The sequence below is a fragment of the Telmatherina bonti genome (assembly GCF_933228915.1).
Source record: "Telmatherina bonti genome assembly, chromosome: 12".
Classification (NCBI taxonomy): Eukaryota; Metazoa; Chordata; class Actinopteri; order Atheriniformes; family Telmatherinidae; genus Telmatherina; species Telmatherina bonti.
Window position 1 is genome coordinate 26,120,779 of NC_136610.1, and position 18,367 is coordinate 26,139,145.

Genomic DNA, 18,367 nt, shown 5'->3' on the forward strand with positions numbered 1-18,367 from the left:
GGCCAATTATTTGAAAGACGACCGTATTCGTTGTATTCAAGTCTTAAGAATAGCACTTTGGGCCTTTTGTGCCGTCCTGAACCGAAAGAGACACTGCAACACAACAATGTCCTGCAGTCGTGGAAAAATGGATGAAGCGATGGGAACTTTCAGTCTTTCTTGGTATACACTGACACCAAGAGTGACAACGACTTATTGCAGTATAAAAAAAAAATAATAATAAATTTCACACAATACTTTGAAAATGTAAATTTGCTTTTCTGTTCTTGTAATTTGTTTGATACACATTCGTTGCTATAATTAATTATTCTGATCGTGCGGCCAGAATAGCTTTGATTACTTTCAGTGTTATTCAGTAACACTACTTTTTTCTGCATTGGCACAGACCTTATAAAACAAAAGTAAATACCACGCAATAAAATTTCACAACTAAAAAACTTAAACTTGGGTTGGATTTTATTTTTCTTGGAAATGTTAAATGTAACACAACCTACACATTCAAAGTGTTTCTGTTTGTGCTTTGAACCTAAACTGAACAAAGTATGGTTATATATTGGTGGTCTCAAGCAGTCTTAAAGACCGATTATTGTGCACACGTTTGGAAAGTGTCCAACATGAAATTACAGTTTGATATTGTAAACATAACTGTTAAACAATCCATAGGTCCTTACAGAGCACAACACATGTCAGGGAATTCTCAAAAAAGTTACATTATCACAATACATAGTGGTATCCATCCATCTTAGCGCTGCTGACAGTATTCTGAATCCATGGCATCCATGGCACCTCAACAGCACCAAAATCTTCCCAGAAAATCACTCTGAGTCACCTCCTTGAGCATTAACTGCTCCAACATATTTCCTTTACCACACCGGACTGTGGGGAAATTGAACATTGAGAAAAACAATTCTGAATTATGAACTAGTGCAATACAAAACAGTTATTTAATCCTTATTGTAAGAATATCATTACAGCATTGGAGAATTACTTCTTTAACTCATTCAATCATTGTATATGTAGGGATTCATGCTGTGAAAAATTATGTAACATGATCATAATGGTGCTTTAAGGATTCAATCAGTTACAAGTAAAGAACGTAGGAAATAAGTTAAATCTGTTGTTGATCCATAACTTCGTGTCCGGCAGTGTACATGAATATCACTATGTGCATGTTGTGGAATGTCAATAAAAGGAAACTTGAAATAAAGCGGAAAAATGAGTGATAGCCTTATATAACTTGTACCGATCTGTATGGAACTGACTAAATGATTTTGTATTTATATATTACACAAATGAAAATCTTTGGGAATGTTCTGTCAAAAGTGAAAGTTTTAAACACCAGTATTATTCAGTTATTCAATTAACCTCTGCCTAATTGGCCACAAAGACAAAAGCTTGTTTTATGTTGTATGCCTAAAGGTAATTTTCTAAAACATGTTAATAGTACCAAATGTTACAGAATTCTTTTTCTTTTCTTCCTTTTTTTTTTTTTTTTTTTTTGGAAGGTGGGGATCATTGTGTTTTTGTTGTTATTGTTTAAGCTTTACATCTATTTTGTTTTTGTTTGTTTTGTGTATAAATGTGTAAATACAAACTGGGCATAATACAAACAATCTGACACCTCCAAACACAAGCTGAACATAGATGTCTAAAAAACATCAGTGACACTCAGAATGCAATCTATTTACATGACAACTAGCTTTAAAAAAAAAAAAAAATGATCTTCCTTCTCATTCAGAGGACATAATTCCATATATCCCAGCTTGAACATAAAAGAAACAAGCTGCAAATATCTACATCTTGAAGCAATGAGCTTCCAAAAGGAGAAAATCAACTTCTAATGAATACCTACATAACCACAGCCAACAACTACCAAGATAGTAATGGGTATTCTTTCAAGTATGATTAAGAGACTTTGTGAAACGGAAATCGCAGGAGACGAACACTTTCCAACCTAAAGCTGAAAAAAATTATCAGGCAAAAACACAAATTATTGTAGCAAAATGGTTGCAGCAGAATGCTGAGTTTAACAAAAAAAACCTTAACCTGATGTAAACATCGAAATTACCATGGAACATCTATAATTTAATTAAACTAACCCCAGTGCAATGAAGCATTATAAGTTGATAGTTTAGCTCTGCCTCCCATGCATACTAATGTTCAAATATTCTTCTCTTCAGTGAATCAAGAAAAGTTTTTTTTTATTTGTTTTTTTTTTAATTTAAAAAAGAAAAAAACGTGCAGCAAAAGAGAATGTTTAGATATTCTTATCAGCCGAACAATTTGACGACAAATCAAGAACTAGACATTTTGCATTTGTCAAAGAGATGAGTAAGTTTAAGGTTTTACATTATTAATGACACACTTTCAGGTAAGGAACTATGTTTAATTGCAAAGACAGAGCAGCTATTTAGTTACTGAGTAATGTAATCACAGAATTCTAAATGCAACATTTGAGGGTTGCAAATGGGAACAGTTTTATTGATCATGGTCAATACTTCACAGACTATAAGTTAAGAGAATGTGCATGAAAAGTGAATGATCTTATGCAAATAAAACTTGTAATAACAACATCAAGAAGTTTTATTTGTTCTGAATGAGTCTATTAAAACATTAAGACACTAAGACACTAAGCTATTTCAGGACAATAAAAAAAAAAAAAAAAACTTTGAAAATATTTCTCTTTTATTTGATAGATTCAACACACAGTGAAGGTGAATGAAATCCTGTGAGTTGTAGTATAATAACACAATTGTAATGCATGTTATTACTGCTGTTGTATCTATATTTTTGGCAAAACAAAGTCCATAAAATTGTGGAGTAATATAAAACTTATTTATAGATTTGAATTGTTGCAATGCAACTGTCTGAACATTGTAATTCAGAAGCAGGATTTACAGCACATCATTTCAAATTTAACCATAAATTTTATAGCTGAACCCAGTAAAACAAGGCTGATAACCATATAACTTTATAATAATAATGTATATTTTCATACAAACCTCCCACAATGAATTGACACAAAAACAGTATACCACATGCCATTCCACACTACTGATATAAAATTGATATCAATAACAACCATATTGAGAGCAGGGATTTTTTTTTTTCTTTTTTTTTTTTTACTGGAATCAGAGAAGCATCAAGTAGGGCTCTGACTCTGATCAGTGGTCTGACTGAGCAAATGCAACTTCAACAGTTTTACATTTTTCCTCAGAAATGGTCATCAAGCAGTGCATTATATTTGTCAGATTATTTAAAAATATAAATAAAGAGACGCGTTATTGGTTATGATTACGAAAATATTTGAAAGCCCAACTGCTTTCAAATTGCAAACCAATGAAAATTGATATGAACACAAGGACAGATTAAAATAAATAAATAAATAAATAAAACAGGCATAAGGTTCAAATACAAAAAGCACCATCTAGTTCTGCACTTCACACATAAGAATGAAAAGCTGAAGAACATAAACAAGAAACCTTTCTGTGCTCAGAGCCAGCAATTGAAACATGAAAACTTAATTGGAAATCACAACCTTCCTTGATTACATGTCATATATGTCATAGAAGATGAAGAAAACTCTGAAGTTTAGTGCTGAGTGCCTCCAGATTGATTGTGGCAAGTACTTAAAAAAATGAAAAGTATTAAAAACAACAAACTGATATGTCTGCTATCTCTAATTGTTTCTGACGTGAAACTAATTTCAAACACTAAAAATTATTCAACATTCATTTACTTTCAGATTATCAAATGTGACCATTTCCCTTGGTTGACTCATCCAAATAACCAAATGCATCTGTAAGTCAGTCGGACGCGTCCGAGTATGGCTAAATAATTTTTTTTTTTAAAAATCCAAACTTGACACCGCACATTAACAATACTTGAATGGGATGAACAGACAATGAGATTGTTTCCTACCTCAGGAGAACTGTCAACGTCTCCAAACACTTGAGCAAATTCGGATGGACTTTTCTTCAACGTCCGGTCAGCAGGCAGCGTGTTGTCATTGTAAGATGATACAAACTTAAAGTCACTGGTTCTGGATCCTGTTGTCATGTATCCTTCATAGTTGTAAGTGCTGCGTAAAGTTCCTGTGCCGTCAACATCTGCGTAATTAGGAGGGAGATAAGCGCTGGGGATGGCAACTGCTCCATCAAACAACAGTCTGGGCTTTCTCCTGCGACAAAACCTCACACCCAGGATGATGATGATGAAAGTCAGAAAAAAAGTGGACACAGAAACCAGCGCGATGATCAAGTAAGAAGTTAGTTTGGAATTCTTCTCATCATAAGAAATATCCTTCAGTTCTGGCACCTCAGCCAAGTTATCAGAAATAAGTAAATACATGGAACAGGTGGCAGACAGAGAGGGCTGTCCGTTGTCTTTCACTGCCACAATAAGGTTCTGTTTCATGCTGTCAGATTCTGAAATGTCCCTCTGTGTCCTGATCTCTCCACTGTGGAGACCAATACTGAAAAGTCCAGGATCAGTGGATTTTACTATGTGATATGAAAGCCAGGCGTTTTGTCCAGAATCTGCATCCACTGCTATTACTTTGGACACCAGAGAACCTCCATGTGCAGCTTTTGGGATTAGCTCAGTCATAAAGGAGCTACCATCCAGGGTAGGATAAAGTATCTGAGGAGAGTTGTCATTCACATCAGATATAAAAACACTGACTGTCACATTGCTGCTGAGTGGAGGGGAACCGTTGTCTCTGGCCATCACATTAACTTTAAAGTTCCTGAATTGTTCATAGTCAAACGATCTCACAGTGTGGATCACACCCGTGTCTCCGTTAACAGACAGATAGGAAGAAACTGGTGCACCATTCACCTCACCAGGTAACAGAGAATAAATCACTGTACCGTTCTGTCTCCAGTCGGGGTCTCTAGCAGTAACTGAACACAAAGTGGAGCCAGGTTTGTTATTTTCAGTCACATATGTGCTGTAGGACTGTTCCTCAAACACAGGTGGGTTGTCGTTTATGTCCGCTACGGATAAATGAACAGTTTTAGAGGAGGACAGAGGTGGAGAGCCCTCATCAGTGGCAGTGATTGTAATGTTGTAATCAGACATCAACTCACGGTCCAGGTTGGCTGTAGTCACCAGAGAATAATAATTTTTAATAGAAGGAACTAATTTAAAAGGAACGTTTTCTTTAATAGAGCAGCGGACTTGTCCATTATTTCCAGAATCTCTGTCCTGCACGTTAATAATGCCCACCTCTGTACCAGATGACACGTTCTCGGGTATGGGGTTAGTCAGTGACTTTACAGATGTCAGTGGGGCATTATCATTTACATCTGTAATATCAATTATTAAGGTACAAGAAGACACCAATCCTAGACCGTCTTTAGCCGTGATTTGTATTTCATAGAAAGGCAAGTCCTCGTAATCTAATGCTCCATTAACTCTCACTTCACCAGTGGCTGGGTTAATAGAAAATACAGAACTATTTTCATCAGAAATATGATCAAACTCGTAAGTCAGATCTCCATTAACTCCTTCGTCAGCATCAGTTGCGCTTACTGTGATCACTAATGTGTTCAAAGGAGAATTTTCCGGAAGGCTGGCTTTATAAAGGGCCTGACTAAACACTGGGTTGTTATCATTAGCATCCAGAACACTGACATGAATAACAGCAGTACCTGATCGCTGAGGTGTGCCCCCGTCTGTTGCCACAAGCACAATCGTGAGCTCCTGCTTTTGTTCTCTGTCGAGTTCCTTTTCCAAAACTAATTCACTGTATTTCCCCCCTCCACTTTTTACAATCGTATTTAATTTGAAGTGCTCGTTCACCTCAATGTTATACCCCTGAATAGCGTTTAAACCAATATCAGCATCAAAGGCCTCGTCTAAACGAAAGCGACTTCCTCTACTCGCAGATTCGCGAATTTCAAATTTGATTGCATTCTTTTTGAAAAGTGGAGAATTGTCGTTGATATCTTGAACGTGAATACTAAAGCGATGCAACTCTAAGGGGTTTTCTAAAACGAGCTCTTGTTTTAAAATGCAAGTTGCTTTCTTGCCACAAAGCCCCTCTCTGTCAATCCGATCAATAACGATGATTTCTCCAGTAGTTAATTTGATATCACAGTACCGTTTGTTGTTTCCATCTGCATCAATACGAGCCTTTCGTGTTGGCAACTGGTTCACCTCAATTCCGACATCTTTCGCTAGATTTCCAATCACTGATCCCCGTTTAATCTCCTCCGGAAAGGAATAAGAGACATCTCCAAATGCATTTTGCGTAAAGAAAAGAAAAATCCCCAAAGAGGTAACGAGACCGAGCGCTGGAAATGCTTTGTATTCCATCCCTTGTGTAAGTTATGTTGCGAATCAGTGTGGCTATGGTTTATAAAATAAAATAACCAGCCATATGAATCCTCTTCGGATGAAGCATGCGGAACAATTGGCTGGCGACAGTGCTGTTCTAACCATGAAAAGGTCTGTCGTCATTTGGTAAATGTGAAGCAAAAGCGATTTCATCAATTAAAGCTGGTGCTGAGCGACACTGTGAGTAAAATGTTGGTATTACAATATACTTGGAAAAATGGGATACCTGTCGAAAGAACAAATAAGGTATCCTTTACAACATGCATCTAGATTCAAATATGAATATAATGGAACAGCAGAGAAGGAGTGTTCAGCCGCAAAAGTAAATCGCTGCGTGTTATAATGATTCAATGCCCCAATTTCCAGTTTTCCGTTTTGTCATGAAACTCGATTAGTATATCTCAGTGATATGCTATAAAAAAAATACAGTTATTAAATGAGAGCCTGAATTGGGAGGTAAAGGTTCATTTCAGCGCGGTGGACAAATAGCCTACTTAAGACAAGACACAAGACAGGGTCCACATTTTCCAGATTTTAGAGAAAATTTCTACTTTAAAATGAATTAAACAGTAGTACGCACTTCCTTTAGAAATAAAAAAAAAATGCTTGAAAATCTTGTAAACAACGGGTCCTTTCAGACTTCAGATTAACACTGAAACGCAGTATGAAAGACCATATATGGTTACATACATAATTACATATATATATATATATATATATATATATATATATATATATATATATATATATATATATATATATATATATATATATATATATATGCCCCCTCCTTATTAATCAGAATGTACTGGGTGTACCTACCTCCACTGACTCCATAGAATTTTCGAATACCTCCACAAAGTCAGATGGGCTTTTCCTCAGAGTCTGGTCAGCAGGCAGCGTGTTGTCATTGTATGATGATACAAACTTAAAGTCACTGGTTCTGGATCCTGTTGTCATGTATCCTTCATAATTGTAAGTGCTGCGTAAAGTTCCTGTGCCGTCAACATCTGCGTAATTAGGAGGGAGATAAGCGCTGGGGATGGCAACAGCTCCATCAAACAACAGTCTGGGCTTTCTCCTGCGATAAAACCTCACACCCAGGACGATGATGATGAAAGTCAGAAAAAAAGTAGATACAGACACCAGCGCGATGATCAGGTATGATGTCAGTTTGGAATTCTTCTCATCATAAGAAATGTCCTTCAGTTCTGGCACCTCAGCCAAGTTATCAGAAATAAGTAAATACATGGAACAGGTGGCAGACAGAGAGGGCTGTCCGTTGTCTTTCACTGCCACAATAAGGTTCTGTTTCATGCTGTCAGATTCTGCAATGTCCCGCTGTGTCCTGATCTCTCCACTGTGGAGACCAATACTGAAAAGCCCAGGATCAGTGGATTTCACAATGTGATAAGACAGCCAGGCGTTCTGTCCAGAATCTGCATCCACTGCTATCACTTTGGACACCAGAGAACCTCCGTGTGCAGCTTTGGGCACCAGCTCAGTCATGAAGGAGCTACCATCTGGGGTGGGATACAGTATCTGAGGAGAGTTGTCATTTAAGTCAGCTATAAAAACACTGACCGTCACGTTGGCGCTGAGTGGAGGAGAACCGTTGTCTCTGGCCATCACCTGGACTTTGAAACTCCTGAACTGTTCATAGTCAAACGACCTTACAGCATTGATCACGCCTGTATCTCCGTTAATAGACAGATAGGAAGAAACTGGAGCACCATTCACCTCACCAGGAAACAAAGAATAAATCACTGAACCATTCTGTCTCCAATCAGGATCTCGAGCAGTTACTGAACATAAAATGGAGCCAGGTTTGTTATTTTCAGTCACATAAGCGCTGTAGGACTGTTCCTCGAACACAGGTGGGTTGTCGTTTATGTCCGCTACAGATAAATTAACAGTTTTAGACGAGGACATAGGTGGTGAGCCTTCATCAGTAGCAGTGATTGTTATGTTGTAATCAGACACTAGTTCACGGTCCAGATTGGCTGTGGTCACCAGCGAATAATAATTTTTAATAGAAGGAACCAACTTAAAAGGAATACCTTCGTGGATGGAGCAGTGAACTTGGCGGTTAAGACCGGAGTCTGCATCTTGCACATGAATAATGCCCACTTCTGTACCAGGTGACATACTCTCAGGTATGGGGTTAGCTAACGAATTAACATGTATAACAGGCGCATTGTCATTTACGTCAGTTATGTCTATAACGACCTTAGTCTCTGTGGAAAGGCCAGAGCCATCCTTTCCCTCAATAAGTATTTCAAATTTTGATTTTTCCTCATGGTCAACATTTTTATTTATCATAATTTCTCCAGTATACTCATTTAATGAAAATATCTTTCTTGCAACCTCAGTAATTCCACTGAATTCATATGTTACTTTACCATTCTCCCCTTCATCTGCATCGGTGGCACTCACAGTAACTACCACTGTATCCAGAGGAGAATTTTCAGGCAAAGAGGCCTCATAGATTGCTTGACTGAACACTGGGGCGTTATCATTAGCATCAACAACAGCGATTTGTATGACTGCAGTGCCTGATCTTTGAGGATTACCCCCATCGAGAGCTGTAAGCAGCAAAGAAACCTCCTGTTTTTCTTCACGATCTAATTCTTTATTTAAAACTAACTCACTGTATTTTGTACCAACTGAATTTGTCAGTATGTTCAGAGTAAAATAGCTGTTTTCTTGTAAAATATAGTTCTGGACAGCGTTTTGTCCGATGTCTGCGTCACGCGCAGCATTTATTCTATAGCGAGAACCTTTGGAAGCTGATTCGCTTATTTCTAATTTGAAGGTGTCTTTGACAAAATCAGGTGAATGGTCATTCACATCCTGAATTTGCAAAGATATGAGGTGCGATTCCAGTGGATCCTCAAGTATTAATTCAGATTTCAAAATACATGAAATCTTCGTTCCACAAATCTCCTCCCGATCAATCCGATCAGCAACCACCAGCTGTCCAGTGTCGGCTTTAATTTCGCAATAACGCTTTAGATTTCCTTCGTAAAAAAGTCGTGCCCTACGAGGCGCAAGTCTGCTTACTTGAAGTCCAAGATCCTTCGCCACGTTTCCAATAACTGATCCCGGTTTCATTTCCTCTGGAAAAGAATACCTCACATCGGCATATGACAACTGCAATCCAGAAAGCAAAAACATCAATCCGCAAGCAAGATTTGCTGGATTCCTTTTATATGCCATCCTTCAGCAGTCCAAGAGAATAAAAAATAAGGAAAGGAATTATCTTCCTCAAGTTGACACCTTTATGTGTATCGTTTGGCAATGCGACCAAAAAAAGTCTAATGTCAAACAATGAGCATGGAAACTGAAGGTGGAGACCTAAACGATGTCATCTTAAGTTTTTGGTTAGTAGACAGCGACACTTGCAGAATGAACCAAAGATTACAGACTCAGACAACTAGTAGGTGATACTATACTACAAGCACTTTGATATCAAGGGATACATGTTAACGAATACAGAAAGAAAAAACTTGCAACGGGACCTCATCAGGAAATTGACTCCGTTACACCGTTCATATCTCTTCTGAGGCTACGGGCATTTATTGGATTTTGTGATACTAACTGTTCATGTAACCACGTTTGTTTAGCTGGACAAAAGTTAAACGGGACCGTTTTATCAAGTATGGCAAATCCACATGTGATTGTCAAAAGAAGCCCAAAACATAAACACTTCACCCACACTGCAACATGCTTAAACTACAGAAGCACAGATAGAACTTGGAACTTAAATTGGACTTTGTTTCAGTCATTGTGTGCCGCGATGTTCAAGGCAAAGATATACACTAATTGCCCCACAGTAATTTATTTTCATTGCAAACTGCAATACATGCACACCAAGACATACTACTACTACTACTACTACTACTACTACTACTACTACTACTACTAATAATAATAATAATAATAATAATAATAATAATAATAATAAAAGTAATAATAATAATAATAATAATGTAATTGAGTTTATTCATCCCAATTGGGATTTCTTTCTCTGCATTTGTACCTATCCTAAAGAGCAGAGTGCTGCCATATTATAGTGCACAATGGCAACTTGCGAGTTAAAGGTATTTCTCAGGGGCCCAGTTGTGTTCCCATTTGGTGGGTCAATCAAGATAGGGCCCTGAGCAAGGGTCATTACACATTTCTATAAAAGTCTGAATAAATTCCCTGTTTTCAGGTCAGAAAGCAAAATAATGGGAAAAAATGCATAGGTTAAAGACTTCAGGGCTTTTGAATATGTTGATAGATGAATAGATCAATAGTTTAATATATTGATGTATTGATATATGGACAAAGTGATAGATAGAAAGACAGATAGATAACTAGGCTACGATTTTTTTTTCCAAAAACATAAACAAACGTCTGAAGTGAGGTTTGAGTTACTCAGTAATAATACTTCTCTTAAAATGATAACACAATATTTATGTAACAAAAACAAAGCAAGAATTTATATGATAGAAGAACACACTAATATGTCTCGTAAATCATAATATGCCATTGCAAAACCGAGGAAGAAAAATTATTATAATAGTTTACTTTAAAACGCACCTCAAAAGAGCACATGGTCAGCACCATGGACAGAGAAAATAATTCAAAGGACTTTTGACCAACGGAAAGTGGCTATGGGAAGTCTGACAAACAAACACATACACAAATAAAATTTAAAAAAAAAAAAAATAAAAACAAAAAAAAAACAAAAAAAAAAAACAGTCATTGCAGTTTATGCTTACCATTTTGCTACTTTTAACAAGTGGCAATAACATAAGAAGAAAAAAGATCACTAAGAACTTTGATGACGTCTCAAAACAAAACATGCAAAAAAGATCTAAAAATAAAAATAAAAGCTACACTTTCTTGTTATCCTCAATTTAAACAACCAACGTGATGTCAGAGAAAATAACATCAAAATGATCAAAGTTATATAGTTAAACATCACAGGCAAAGGACATTTCCATTGAAAGATTATATCAGAGTATGGTTAAATCAGTGAGAAGCCAAACTTTGCAGTACCTTTAAACAATACTTTAGTGGGATGGAAAGACAATAAGACTTTTGCCTACCTCGGGAGAATTGTCACTATCTCCAAATATATCTGCAAAATCTGAAGGGCTTTTCTTCAGAGTCTGGTCAGCAGGCAGCGTGTTGTCATTGTAAGATGACACAAACTTAAAGTCACTGGTTCTGGATCCTGTTGTCATGTATCCTTCATAATTGTAAGTGCTGCGTAAAGTTCCTGTGCCGTCAACATCTGCGTAATTTGGCGGAAGATAAGCACTTGGGATGGCAACTGCTCCATCAAACAACAGTCTGGGCTTTCTCCTGCGACAAAACCTCACACCCAGGATGATGATGATGAAGGTCAGAAAAAAGGTGGATACTGACACCAGTGCAATAATCAGGTAGGAGGTCAATTTGGAATTCTTCTCATCATAAGAAATATCCTTCAGTTCTGGCACCTCAGCCAAATTATCAGAAATGAGTAAATACATGGAGCAGGTGGCAGACAGAGAGGGCTGTCCGTTGTCTTTCACTGCCACAATAAGGTTCTGTTTCATGCTGTCAGATTCTGAAATGTCCCGCTGTGTCCTGATCTCTCCGCTGTGGAGACCAATACTGAAAAGTCCAGGATCAGTGGATTTCACTATGTGATAAGACAGCCAGGCGTTCTGTCCAGAATCTGCATCCACTGCTATCACTTTGGACACCAGAGAACCTCCATGTGCAGCTTTCGGGACCAACTCGGTCATGAACGAGCTGCCCTCTGAGGTGGGGTACAGTATTTGAGGAGAGTTGTCATTAATATCAGATATGAACACACTCACTGTCACGTTGGCGCTGAGTGGAGGAGAACCGTTGTCTCTGGCCATCACCTGGACTTTGAAACTCCTGAACTGTTCATAGTCAAATGACCTCACAGCGTGGATCACGCCTGTATCTCCATTAACAGACACATAAGAGGACACCGGTGCACCATTCACCTCACCAGGTAAAAGAGAATAAATCACTGTGCCGTTTTGTCTCCAGTCCGGGTCTCGAGCAGTTACTGAACACAAAGTGGAGCCAGGTTTGTTATTTTCAGTCACATATGCGCTGTAGGACTGTTCCTCAAACAAAGGTGGGTTGTCATTGATATCAGCTACGGATAAATGAACAGTTTTAGAGGAAGAGAGAGGTGGCAAGCCCTCATCAGTGGCAGTGATTGTTATGTTGTAATCAGACACAAGCTCACGATCAAGTTGTCCTGTGGTCACAAGAGAATAATAGTTTTTAATAGAAGGAACCAGCTTAAAAGGGACACTCTGCTGAATAGAGCAGCGAACTCGTCCACTATTTTCAGAGTCTCTGTCCTGCACATTAACTATGCCCACCTCTGTACCAGGTGACACGTTTTCAGGTATCGGATTCGATATAGACTTTAAATATACAACGGGGGCGTTATCATTTTCATCAGTTAAATCTACATAAACTTTAGCGTAAGAACTTAATCCAAGTCCGTCTTTTGCCATCACCCGTAATTCAAATGTTTTTTTCTTCTCAAAGTCTGTTGCTCCTATCACCCTTATTTCTCCAGTTTTACCGTCAATGAAGAACACCTTATCATCCGTTTCTGAAACGTGACCAAAGCCATATGTCACTTCCCCATTCACTCCTTCATCTGCATCCAAGGCACTTACTGCAAGCACAACAGTATTAAGAGGAGAGTTTTCAGACAGACTGGCTTTATAGACTCCTTGGCTAAATACTGGGGCGTTATCATTTGCGTCTAGTACTTTAACATGTATCAATACAGTACCTGATCTTTGAGGTGAGCCACCGTCAACAGCTGTAAGGCATAAACTAATCTGTCCTTGTGTCTCTCGATCAAGTTTATTCTCAAGAACAAGTTCCACTTTGCTCCCATCAGCCATAAGAATGAAATTTTCATTCTTTTGTAAGCTATATGCTTGAACAGAATTTTTGCCTATATCCGCATCGTGTGCTTCTTCGATTAAGAAACGAGTGCCCTTCTCTGCGGACTCGCTTATTTCCATTCTAATTAAATCTCTTGTAAATTCGGGGGAATTATCATTTATGTCTTCAACATGCAGATGTATACGATGCAATTCTAATGGGTTCTCCATGACAAGTTCCTGGATTAAAACGCACGATGGTTTAGTGTCACAGAGACCCTCTCTGTCAAGCCGCTCAACAACACTCAGATCCCCTGTCTTCAAATTAACAACAGAAACTCGCTCATTATTCCCCTCGAAATCAATGCGAGCTTTTCGAGATGACAGAGCAGTTATATCCACACCGAGATCGTTGGCTACATTCCCAATGACTGATCCTGGTTTCATCTCCTCTTTGATAGAGTAGCTCAACTCGGCACAAACGGACTGCATTGCAAGAAAGGCGGTCAAGAGAATAACAAGGCCGAGCACTAACAATCCGTCGTGTCCCATTGTCCAAAAATATTAAAGTCTTCTCAAAAGACGATTCAGAATGTGCACTTCCGAGCCCACAAACGCCGCTGAGGTGGGTAATATTCTATAAGACAAATCCAAATTGAAAAAAAAAATATCAATGCCACTCAAAGGCTGCATCCAGCACAAAGCCAATGAATTACTGGTAGAAGCATTATATAGCACAGCAAGGATCCCGCTGTTTTAAATAAAATGGTAGACAGCGACACATTGTGTATATTATAAATACAACATGCGATTAAAAAAAACACAGAGGGGAATACATCATAGGTGGTGGTTGAACACTGTGAAACAGACATCTCTTAAATTAGAAGAACACAATGACAGACCTTACAAGATTAAATGTTTACATGAATTACCCTCAAATGACTTAAAAAAAAGCTGTAAAAACTGTGTCCAGGACAGGCTGCAATCTACATTTATGTCAGCATTTCTAACCATGTTGGATTGACACCATGCAAGCAATGGATTTAAAAATAATTAGTGCAGCTTAAATATCAATCTCAAAAAAACCGAAAACGTCAACTTTTTAAAATCCATTTTAAGTTATCATTATTATTATTATTTTTAATAATTGTTGTTGTTATGTTTCTCTTGCGTTTAAAAGTAATGTCTTTAAGAAAAACTCATCAGTGGCAACATTTCAACTAACGGCTGTAAACTGTTATCCTTAATGTTGTTCAGTACCACAGACAGAGTATTTTCTTTAAGAGTCAGTGAATCCTCAAAAGGTTAATTTTAACCATGTAGAAAAACATTAGTTTTGACTTTCAGTAAGAAAATAATGTGTAAAAGACAAAACTTTTTTTTTTTTTTTGGAATTGTATCAGCATTATTTCAGCTTGCAACTAACTGCATTTTTAGAACAAATAAATATAATTAACATGATAAAATGTTGACAGACAAATAGTCCACTATTCTAGTGACCAGTACCAATTTAGCAGATTTTTTTTTTTTTTTGTTTGAGTAATTCTCAAATAAAAGCTATAGCTTTTATATATAGCTATATAGCTTTATATATGGCTTTCATGACAATGATTCCGTCCACAATATAACCAAGTTGTGTCAGAATTGTACCACATGCTAACAATATCGAGCTCTGCACAGGCAGTCATCAACCAGTGTAACAGCTACAACAACTACAAAATTGGGATATTGAGAGAGAATATGTGCTAAGAAGGGAAACCAGGCAGGAACATATTAAAAAAGCAATTCAAGTATTTTGAGAAATGCAACAAAAAGATGTAAATGTAAATTGATAGCAGAGTCAAATCAAAACCTTGGTGGCAGTAAACTCTGTTTCGCATTTTAGAATGTGTTTTCTGCTTAGTGGTAAAGATAAAGGGTTTAGTAGCACTACTATATATTTGAATATGTTGTGCAGATAATCTCTTCATAAAAGACCCAAAAGAAAAATAATAGTTACGATGGGCATTTTATGTGGTTGAAATGCACACAAATTAAGGCTAACCAAAGCTCTATCCATCACCCTTAGCCCCCCAAAAACATTACAGAAAACTGCAGAGTTGGAATACTAACATACGTTTCATGCGCCTATATTTGCCACGTTCGGTGGTACCTTATTCATTGAGCAAAGATACGTTTTTCTAATGGATATGCCAAACTGAAATAACTATCCAGCTTAATGAATATCAACTGATGCGGACGTCAGCTTGGACAGAGTCAGCGTGTCGCCCTGAGTGCTACATGCCGATTTCGCATCAACGAAAAATTGGCGAATTTACACACGCCATACATCCAGTGACACGTCCGACGAAGTCAGAAATATACAAAACATGTCAGGTAGGCTTAGGCCAAAACTAGGTCTAAACTTATAAGGAACGCAGTTAACTAAATGAAGACTGGCTTAATTTTAATGAAATAGCTCATTAAGATGAAGGAATTTTAAAGTCATGTGGCAAGACAACAAACCTAAGACACCAAACGAGAGCGATGGGGAACACATACACTATGTTAATTTTAAAAATCAGAAAGGATTCCTTGTAACAAGAATTTTAGTCGTCGATACGGTTAAAGAAAGACAGTCTGTCATTCCGGCTTTTTGCCCCGCTCTTACCTGGGGAGAATCATCTGAATCGATAAACGCCTCAAGAAAGTTTGATGGGCTTTTCCTCAGAGTCTGGTCAGCAGGCAGCGTGTTATCATCGTAAGATGATACAAACTTAAAGTCACTGGTTCTGGATCCTGTTGTCATGTATCCTTCATAGTTGTAAGTGCTGCGTAATGTTCCTGTGCCGTCAACATCTGCGTAATTAGGAGGGAGATAAGCGCTGGGGATGGCAACTGCTCCATCAAACAACAGTCTGGGCTTTCTCCTGCGACAAAACCTCACACCCAGGACGATGATGATGAAAGTCAGAAAAAAAGTGGACACAGAAACCAGCGCGATGATCAAGTAAGAAGTTAGTTTGGAATTCTTCTCATCATAAGAAATATCCTTCAGTTCTGGCACCTCAGCCAAGTTATCAGAAATAAGTAAATACATGGAACAGGTGGCAGACAGAGAGGGCTGTCCGTTGTCTTTCACTGCCACAATAAGGTTCTGTTTCATGCTGTCAGATTCTGAAATGTCCCGCTGTGTCCTGATCTCTCCACTGTGGAGACCAATACTGAAAAGTCCAGGATCGGTGGATTTCACTATGTGATAAGACAGCCAGGCGTTCTGTCCAGAATCTGCATCCACTGCTATCACTTTGGACACCAGAGAACCTCCATGTGCAGCTTTTGGCACCAGCTCAGTCATAAAGGAGCTACCATCCAGGGTGGGATACAGAATCTGTGGAGAGTTGTCATTAATATCAGATACGTACACATTAACCGTGACGTTGGCGCTGAGTGGAGGAGAACCGTTGTCTCTGGCCATCACCTGGACTTTGAAGCTCCTGAACTGTTCATAGTCAAATGACCTCACAGCGTGGATCACACCAGTATCTCCATTAACAGACAGATAGGAGGAAACTGGAATACCGTTCACCTCATCAGGTAACAGAGAATAAATCACTGTACCGTTTTGTCTCCAGTCGAGGTCTCGAGCAGTAACTGAACACAAAGTGGAGCCAGGTTTGTTATTTTCCGTCACATATGCGCTGTAGGACTGTTCCTCAAACACAGGTGGGTTGTCGTTGATATCAGCTACGGATAAATGAACAGTTTTAGAGGAGGACAGAGGTGGAGAACCCTCATCAGTGGCAGTGATTGTAATGTTGTAATCAGACACTAGTTCACGGTCCAGGCGTCCTGTGGTCACTAAAGTATAATAGTTTTTAACAGAAGGAACCAGCTTAAAAGGCACCCCCTGTTGAGTAGAGCATCGAACCTGTCCATTATTTTCAGAGTCTCTGTCTTGTACATTGATGATGCCAACCTCCGTACCAGGTGACACGTTTTCAGGCACTGGAGAAGAGAGTGATTTTATATAAATCACTGGAACGTTATCATTTACATCGATAATACCAATAATTACTTTCGAATCAGAAGAAAGTCCATAACCATCTTTAGCATTGATACGCATGTCATATTTTGCATTACTCTCATAATCCAGAGTTCCTGTAACTTTAATTTCTCCAGTATTACTGTTTAGCGAAAAAATCTTTTTTGCTCTCTCAGAGATGCGACTAAATTCATATGTTACTTCTCCATTTACTCCTTCATCTGCATCCGTAGCATTTACCATCAACACTACAAAACCAGGAGGGGAATTTTCAGGTAGTCTGGCTTCATAAATTGTCTGGTTAAAAACAGGTGCGTTATCATTAGCATCCAAGACAGTTACGTGTATAACTGCGCTTCCTGATCTATGTGGACTTCCTCCATCCACTGCAACGATTGCAAAATTCAAATCACTTTCCTTTTCACGATCAAGCTCTTTGTCCAACACCAGCTCAATTATTTTGGATGCATCTGTGCCATCTTGAATAGACAAAACAAAATGACCATTATTCTGCAAAGTATATTGTTTGACTGCATTTAGTCCAATATCTGCATCATGCGCTTCGTTAAGACGATACCGTGCACCCTTGACAGCTGATTCACTTATTTCTAACTTTACTGCATTTTTAGGAAAAACCGGTGAATTATCGTTTATATCCTGGACAAGAAGAGAAATGCGATGCAGCTCCAGGGGGCTCTCTAGAACCAATTCAAATTTCAGAAAGCACGAAACCTTCTCTCCGCACAGCTCCTCTCTGTCAATCCTCTGTTTGATTATCAAATTTCCTGTTTTTAGATCGATATCACAAAAATGCTGATAGTTCTCTTCAGTGTCGATTCGAGCTTTGCGGGTGAAAAATTTCCCTACATCCAGTTGAAGATCCTTGGCAATATTTCCAACAATAGATCCGGGCCTCATCTCCTCTGGAATAGAATATGTGAGGTCTGCGGTAGTAATGTGGATAAAAGCAGCAACTGCGTAGGAGAAACACAGCAAAAAATGTCCTCTGAATTCCATTGTCTATAGCGAAACTGTAGAGATGCCAAAAATGTCTTTCCGCTGAAGAAAACAG

General features: G+C 38.3%; 1 protein-coding gene across 1 annotated transcript; it reads right to left on the minus strand.

Annotated features, from left to right (window-relative positions):
* Positions 1-43: 43 nt before the first annotated feature.
* On the minus strand, positions 44-18,312 carry LOC306763353 (uncharacterized protein; the record flags this gene model as incomplete). The annotated part of the gene is made up of 10 exons (XM_079250139.1): positions 44-76; positions 3,904-6,323; positions 7,161-8,510; positions 8,745-8,927; positions 9,123-9,195; positions 9,406-9,495; positions 11,442-12,622; positions 12,959-13,054; positions 13,544-13,757; positions 15,922-18,312. 10 exons carry the CDS (start codon positions 18,310-18,312, stop codon positions 44-46), a joined length of 8,031 nt encoding a protein of 2,676 aa, XP_079106265.1.
* Positions 18,313-18,367: the final 55 nt, after the last annotated feature.